Here is an 8,422-nt window from a genome sequence, read left to right as displayed (position 1 = left end):
GGATTTTGTAAGCACGCATGACGAATTGCCAAACCAAACTGAGAATAAATCACTTGACAGCTGTTAAATCGGTCGCCATCTTGAACAGTAATGCCAACTTAAAGTTCTATACCTCTAAAAAAAACACCCGTTATTAACATTTGTTATGTATTCGATGAGTGCATATAATAACTGCGGACTTGTTGAAATATTATTATGGCCAAATCAACGTGCCAATTACAGTGTAGCTAAATAATGGGCGCACTAATTTAACGAGCATACATATCATTTTTGACTAAGATACACAAAGACCATAAAAGCCGGGGTTTCGAGTCCACTGGCAGACATTTGGTATCAAGATGCGCTTCTTTCTGCTGTTCTTGTTGGCACTCAGGTGCTGCCCGACGGTAAGTTTGAAATTGAAATGAACTATTTAATATTTAAATTGTGTAAAGTACAAATGTAAGCCATACTTCCCAGCGACTGGCCAAAGCGGACCGCCTTCTAGCACCACCGAGGCCGTATCAACAGGTTAGGTTACTCTGGATCCCTTGAGTAGAAGCATTTATTTTCTTCTACCAATGTAAGTGTAAACTTGATTCTGAATTAAAAAGATTCGGCAATCGGCAAATTACTTTATTAGTTTGCCTCAGGTAGCCTTTGTTGAGCAAATAGAGAGGGGACTTCCCATTTCCCTATAATCGATCCATATAAAGCTCTCCATTGTCATTGCTGTTGGCGATGGAGATTGGACTCCTAAAAAGGTTCGATAGATGGCTAGTAAATGTCCAACTGGGCAGTACTTCGACGTGAAAAGCGCAGTTGGACAGAGCGTCGCCCCGGGCAATGCAAATATATGCACATGTTGACATAAGTACATGCAAGCCGACGACGGCCACCAAATGACGAGGCCAATGGAGTTGATAGAGCCAGCTAAGAAGCCCTTGTTCGCCGCCCATCCCCCATGCCACGCCCACACTGATATGACCTCCCCCCTCAGTCCGCTGAATTAACACCAGGCAGTCCCAATTTGGAGGTCCCCAAACACCAACAACAATAACCACTGGCCACCCACTCTTTTCACTTGGCGTTTATGCGGAAATATCAACAAATGATTTCCTTAATGTGGTTTATATGTTTCAATTAATTATATTAGGTCATTATGTATAACATCCCTTTGAAGAAAAAGATGATTTACTGAGCAGCCCATGACAACCCATAGTTGTTCTAGAAGCATTTTTCAAAGTTAGATATATACACCAAACTGAATTACAGCACATTTGTATATTAGCCTCTACCCAAGGTATCATGATCTTTAAAGAACTATACATTTTAGATACTCTGCGCGCCGTGTAAACATATGCAAAATCAAGACAAAACTGGCGGTTGGGATGTGCAGGAAGCCTTTGAGCCTTGAGGTCGCTGTAAATGCGTGACGCGTGAAAATTCGTGATCAAATGCAGGCCAACTGACAGCGACTGCATCCTTCGCAACCATCGCCACCTGCTCCCCGCCAGATGCTGCTTAAATATGCACAAAGACTCAAGCATGGCCAAAAGCCCAATCACAACAAGATGTGCCAGGTCCGTGTGTGTGAGTGTGCTGGTGTTGGTGTTGGTGTTGGTGTTGGTATTGGTGTTGCACTATGGGAAATTTGACCCCTTTTTCTGGCCAAAACCCATTTTCTGAAAGTCGGAATATTACAATAATATTTAGTGTACGCATTCATAATTGACCAATCTTTAGTGCTGCATACCAGAAATTTTAATAGATGGCGCCACAACAAAAAAATCAGCTGTTAAAAACAGCTGTTTGACCCCTTTTTCTGGCCAAAACCCATTTTCTGAAAGTCGGAATATTACAATAATATTTAGTGTACGCATTCATAATTGACCAATCTTTAGTGCTGCATACCAGAAATTTTAATAGATGGCGCCACAACAAAAAAATCAGCTGTTAAAAACAGCTGTTGCGCGTACACAAAACAAGAATCTGCAACGTTAAGTTTTTCTGTCGTTACAAAAGTTCTAATATCTTTGGAACCAAAGCGTTTATTTCCATTCTGTAAAAAGTATTTTAATCAGTGGGCCTTCTATTAGGCGTTTGCATCATTCAATAGAAAAAAAAACCAGTGTTGTCCCAGTAATTTAGTAAAAATCTTAGTTGCTTTACAAAAGTATTTTTTTTTATAATGCCTAACTTTGAAAAGAGATTTAAAGTTGTAGCTTACTTATGTTGTAGCTTACTTAATTCTTGTTCAGATTATTGTAATTTTAAAAACCACTTTTACCGATTTTGGCAGAATTTATAGATTTTAGACATAACCCTACTTTTCCAAATTCATAGTAATCTCATGCTAAACGAGAGAAACAAGGCGGTTGCTGAATTATTTTGTTATTTTTATTAGTACTATTGTTGTTAACTTCTGTAAAATAATTAAGTATATAAACTGTATCACGAAATCAGTTGTTTTTGCTGAGATTAGAAAAAGCATACAAAATGAGAGAAAGCCTTTACGAAAATTAATAATATAAATATAAGGGACTGTGCCACGCCCCCAGTTTTTGCGGTAAGTTTAGATATGGTCTAGTGCAAATTAATGCAAAAAAAAAAATTAAATATCTTTATTCGTTCTGGAGTTATAAATTACAAAAAATAGAAAGGGCGGTGCCACGCCCACAATTTTTGGTACCATAAAAGATATGGACTAGTGTAACCCCATACAAAAAACACCAATTGAATATCTCTCCCCGTTCTGGAGTTATTAATTTAGGCCAGAAAAAGTGGTCAAATTTCCCATAGTGTGTTGGTGTGCTGGTGTTGGTGTGCTGGTGTTGTTGTACTAGTGTTGGTTGGTTCGTGTGTGCTTGGTGTGGGTGCTGGGCTGTGTGGGCTGGGACCTGGGGCGTGGCTCAGTTGGCTGTGAACTGATTAAGCAGCCGAGGAGAAGGCCAAGGACCAAGGACCAAGGCGCCAGCACACAGGACCAAAGACCAAGGCCCGCGACTCGGGGCATTCATATGGTAACAAGCGATTCACACCACTTGAATTTCAATTAAAAGTCACAGACTGAATCTTTTGCCTGCCGGAATGAGACCTGTCATGTGGCGGCTGCATTTAAAAGGCTCTCTCGTGACATTAGGGACTATTACCTCAAAAATCACTTGCAACGAATGGGATAGACCGTTAGAAATATGTTTAATAAAGAGTTATTGTCACCATCAATGGTTACATGCGTCCTGTGTTATGGTGCTTCCGCTCGTCCTGTTCATCTGCCGGCACCTCATCCTGTCCCTCATCTAGCTCCTCCCCCTGCCACTCATCGTGGCCCTCCTCCTGCGCCTCGTCCTCCTCCACCTTGCGCTTCTTGGCAATCGGCAGGTCCCCGCGGTAGTAGTCCTCAATGCGCTGCTCCAGCCTTTCGACCTCTAGCCACATCTGGCTGGCCGAGTTCCAGCGCGGCGGAGGGTCGCCGTTAATCTGGCCGAGCAGCATTTCCAGACGGTTGCGATCCCACAGGTTGGCCTCTTCGCGGCGATTGCTCACCAGAGACTTCAGGTATTTTATCTGCCGTTCGCCGGAGTTGGGGGTGATGACCCGATCTCCCGGGTCGGCGATCCCGTCGGCCACCGCCTGGCAGGCCTTCTCATTTGGACCAGGCACAAACGATGGCAGTCCATCCGGCTGCCCCTCTACTGTTTCGGGAGAGGCCACTGGCAGTGTCAGTGGATTGCCCGCCGGCATCAGGAGGGTGGCCAAGGGCGGGTCCAGAGGCGTGACCTTGTTCTGGCCCTTCTTGCGTTTCGGTGGACCCGCAGCCTTGACATCGGTTTGGGTGGCAACCGAGCTGCTGTTGCTAATCTCAATCTCCTGCTCCACTGGCGCCGCACTGCGGGATGCAATCCTCGAGATGCGCTTCCTTGGGGCCATCGCTGTGGATATCGCAATATGCATACGCTTCTGAGAAAATTAGGTTAAAAATAGGGGCACAATCTGACAGGGTTTCCCTGATATTTTCCAGCTGACACTGGAAAAGAAAACGATAACCCTACTAAAACCAATCGGATGGAATCATTTGCACTCGTCTTGAAATGTGTAACCAAATCGCATAGCTTTAACTATGCAAAGTCAAGCAGTATTTTACCCAATAAACATTCTGTTCTTTCTTGCTAAGATACATTATACATTACTCGTTCATTTTATCACTACTTCTCAATGCACAACCTTTAATAGGAGTGTGCTTAGTGTAATACTAAATTAAATCAATGCAATGAAAACCAAAGATTGAGGAAGTGACGAACATGGCCAGATGGACTCGGCTATTGATCCTGATCAAGAATATATATACTTTCTATGGTCGGAAATGCTTCCTTCTGCCTGTTACATACTTTTCAACAAATCTAGTATACCCTTTTACTCTACGAGTAACGGGTATAAACATTAACAATACTAATTTAAAACAAGAGGAAACGTTTAAGTCGAGTCCTTCGATTATCAGCTACCCGTGCTAGCCTTTGCAATAATTACTATTAATGTATTATGTAGGTATAGAATACCAACCTATGTAAATACATGTGTACAAAAAAAGTCCATATAACAACACCATAATATTAACATCCATGACATTTAAAACACTACACCCAAGTAAAGATTAAATACCAGCTAACTGTTTTCGATTTTTGAACTACAAAGGCTGAATTGCTTTAATTAAATGCGAATAATATAAATAAAACAAATTAAGCATAGTAGACTATAAAAATATATATTTTGACTTGAAAGATAAGAATATTAACCTTGCAAAACAACAGCTTAATTTACCTATTATGTGCCTCCACTTTGACTGGATTTTGCAGAAAATCGATATTAAACTGATAAGTAATTTTGATTCAAATACTTATTTAACATAATCGACACAATTCAAACAGTAATTATACCCGTTACTCGTAGAGTAAAAGGGTATACTAGATTCGGTGAGATTAGGCATACAGACTCCAGAGTAATAGACGCAGCGCAAGTTTGTCGATTCATGTTGCCACGCCCACTCTAACGCCCACAAACTGCCCAAAACTGCCACGCCCACACTATTGAAAAATAATTTGATATATTTTCATTTTTGTATTGGTCTTGTTCTCTCTTGTTTTCCTTTTTATTTTTGTTGTAGGCGACTACTGCGTACAGTCAAGCTTGCCAATGTCTCGATTTATAATTATTTTAGTGCAACTTTACCATTACCATTTGTATAAAAACAGTATTTGTGGGTAAAGATAAAATTGTATTTCAAGTTTAGGCAATCAAAACAAATCTAATCACAAAAGGAAATTAAGTGGCGCTTTTGAGAATTTTAAATGTGCTTTTAAGTAAGTTTAATTGTTTAACCCAGGGTACAACTTGTATTTCCTCTTGTCTTGAAACGCAGAACGGAAACTGAAAGCTATCGCTGATCAAAGGCGGGCAGTGGCATAAAGAAAGAGATTGAAATTGAGCGGAAATTAGATAAAATCCTCTCTTTGATTACACGTTCAATTATACAATGATATACACAACAACAATTGGAAATTGTGTGTGCTAAAGGTCAGTTTCAGTGGAGATAGTAGCGCCATCTGTCGGGTAAACTGAGTTTGGAAAAATCCCAAATGTATTTCAATAATTCCTCTTTAGCAACCCCTACATTTCCAATAGAAAGGAAACCGCGCAACCGTTTCCTAGGTGAACATCGTACGACCGACCACAGCAATCGAATGGAAATTAGCCAAGTTTACAGGGAGACACTGCGAGAAAATCCATAACATGACAATAATCAGGGCTTATCTAACTAAAAATTAAAATAAGGGATTAAACATTCTAAGAACTAAAACATTTTTAAATCTAAGCGTATATCTTTGCTTTTATTTTCACGTTTAAGTATATCTGTTTTTGAGACTTTTATGTTTATTAATATGCTTATTTATATTATTTGTAAAATGTTAAACGTAATCTGATAGTCGGGGAACTCGACTATAGCATTCTTTCTTGTTTTTATTACAATTCCTCACATAAGAATTAAATGTGAAAATCTTCCAAATTATATTGTTGACAATAATTATAATTTTATGTTAATAATCTATTTTAGAAACACATCAATGCTTAAAATTAAAACTTCGCTAACATATTTTCTCACAGTGCACTTTCCGTAACCTGGCAACCTTCAATTTGGAATTCGATGGCCCAAACAAAGGCGCCAACGACCACAACAAATGACGGTGTGGAAAATGCAATTGTCAGCGCAGCCGGCGCGTCGAAAACAGGTGAACTCGTCGGAATCCAGGAATGTCCTTCAAGGATGTGCGAGGTGCGTACTGACTACCGCCTCAAACTGCCTTCTCCTAACACGGGCATGCTGACTCTCTTCCAGATCTGGGGGAACATCTTAAGCTATTGGGGTTCCCGCGTGTGTTTCCCCTCCAATCCCTGGCCAATCAGCATGGCAGCCTGGCCAGTTTCCACATAGTTGCCGAGCTCCTTCAATGGCTAGCAGGTCTGATGGAACCGGGAGCCACTTTGCCCGGCGGCGTGGAATCGGAGGAGCAGCGGGTTCTCCTCGTCCGTTCGGCGACCGAGTTTTTTGTGACCAAGGCGGCCATTCGTCTTAATCCCCGGAAACTGTATGCAGCTGCTGCGGTTACCGCGGCAGAGCTACAGAAGGTAACCCGACTCTTGACATCCCCGGGACAAAACGAAGCGGACAACGACGAGGAGGACCAAAGGGACCAGTATAGGAGCCTAAATCCCGTTGATATTGGCGACAAAACGGAGGAGTTGCGTAAGGCTCGCGAACTGGCCACAGACTTAACTCAGCGAGGCACAACCATATGCGAGATGCTTTCGAAGGAACTGGTCCATAAGGAGTCGCGAATGTCCCAAGCCCAACGACCCCTGGAGCTGCTCAATGTGGAGAGGACCCTGAAGAACGCCATTCAAGCTAGCCAGGTTCGCCTCCAATCGAGCAGAGCCCAACTGGAGACCGCCAAGGTGGAGCTCAATGCCCTGGGCTCCAAGCTGCAGCGGCGTCGAGCGGAGCTCGAGCGAACGCGCCAAAGACTAGAGGCACTGCATCGCATTCGACCGGCGCACATGGCCGAGTTTGAGGACTCCGAAAAGGAGTTGCAGGAGCTCTTCCAGCGCTACTTCCTCAGGCTGCATGTACGCGATGCTCTAAAGTCCCAACTGGAGCTGCGTACCAAACGTGCCACACCTCTCGCCTCACCCATCCTGCAAAAGCCCGCAGAGAACTCCATGCCCTTCATCCCGGAGGGACTCATCGAGGACGATGACGACGACGACGACGACGATCTGGATGACGAAGATGAGGGCGACGATGGCGTCGAAGCGGTTTCCGGCCTCGACATGATGGTCAATGGCAGAAGTGTCTTCGGCCTAGACTCGGAGATATCCGACATACGGGACGAGGACAAGCTGATGCAACAGAAAAGCCTGGTCTCGGCGCAGGGAAAACGTCCGGGGACTGCCACCTCCAGGATTAGACCCACAACGGGCAGAAGCAGAAAGGCAGTTGGAGGTAAGGAAATTCTAATTTCGCAAACGTGTGTACAAGTGTGAAACAATGCTTTGCACAATGCGCTGTTAAATGGAGCTGAAAACCCAAATAAGCAATTCCCTCATATTTTACCTGCTCGAATAACGCATATCCTAGGAAGAGGCACCGCCGGCGCCGAAGGAGGTGGTGATGCCAGGGCAACCCGGTGTTCCAGGAGAGCGGCTGCGGCTGGAGGAGACGCAGGTGGCACCCATCGAAACGGCCGCAACGGACCCGGCAGCAGTATGCTCAACTCCCGGGACGACGACAGCAGCTTCGGGAGCTCCGAAAGCGAACTGGACGTGGGCGAGATCATGGGCAGGAGCGGGATGAGTGGCATGAGCGCCATTAGCGGGATTAGTGGGATGAGCAACATTGCCTTGGGAGCCGGCGATGACGATTGTGAGTCATGTAGCTACGTCCTTTACCTATAACCAAACTTTACCTCACTGATTTACCCCCAGTTGATCTGAACTCGATCGATGACATTAGCATTTCAAAGTTGACTGGCGAACTGCCGCTGCGACCGAAGACCGCCAACAAAGCGGAGCACCACAGCGACGAGGACTTTTAGGGAGAACTATTTATGTACATTTCTATACTAATTCTATAAAATCAGCCAAAGGGCACACAGGATGTCAGAACTAAATAAAATATTCCCATCCTGCAACTGAAAGATTTCTCTTCACGCAACTAGTTCGGTTAATCAACAGAAAAGTCAAAAATGGCTTATCCCAGGTCATCCTCAAAACTGCTGTCCTGCTAAGTAAGAACATCGTTATATGTACATACGTCTTTAGCTGCCTGATCTTTCATTAATATTACTACAATTTAAACTTGTTTCTGTTGTTACGAGCTTCTCAGTTAATA

The 8,422-nt window shown here is 43.6% G+C and overlaps 2 protein-coding genes across 2 annotated transcripts; one reads left to right on the top strand and one right to left on the bottom strand.

Moving 5' to 3' along the window:
- Nucleotides 1-3,158: 3,158 nt before the first annotated feature.
- On the bottom strand, nt 3,159-3,990 carry LOC120456253. Its single transcript, XM_039642973.1, has one exon. It carries the CDS (start codon nt 3,931-3,933, stop codon nt 3,208-3,210), a length of 726 nt encoding a protein of 241 aa, XP_039498907.1. The 5' UTR covers nt 3,934-3,990; the 3' UTR covers nt 3,159-3,207.
- Nucleotides 3,991-6,148: 2,158 nt separating this feature from the next.
- Nucleotides 6,149-8,126, top strand: LOC120455896 (clusterin-associated protein 1). Its single transcript, XM_039642393.2, has 4 exons — nt 6,149-6,307; nt 6,371-7,534; nt 7,670-7,954; nt 8,017-8,126. Exons 1-4 carry the CDS (start codon nt 6,286-6,288, stop codon nt 8,124-8,126), a joined length of 1,581 nt encoding a protein of 526 aa, XP_039498327.1. The 5' UTR covers nt 6,149-6,285.
- The last annotated feature ends 296 nt before the right edge of the window (nt 8,127-8,422 follow it).

The sequence above is a fragment of the Drosophila santomea genome, chromosome X (genome assembly GCF_016746245.2).
Source record: "Drosophila santomea strain STO CAGO 1482 chromosome X, Prin_Dsan_1.1, whole genome shotgun sequence".
Taxonomy (NCBI): Eukaryota; Metazoa; Arthropoda; class Insecta; order Diptera; family Drosophilidae; genus Drosophila; species Drosophila santomea.
Note: the sequence above shows the minus strand (reverse complement) of the source record. Positions and strands in the feature narration are given on the sequence as shown.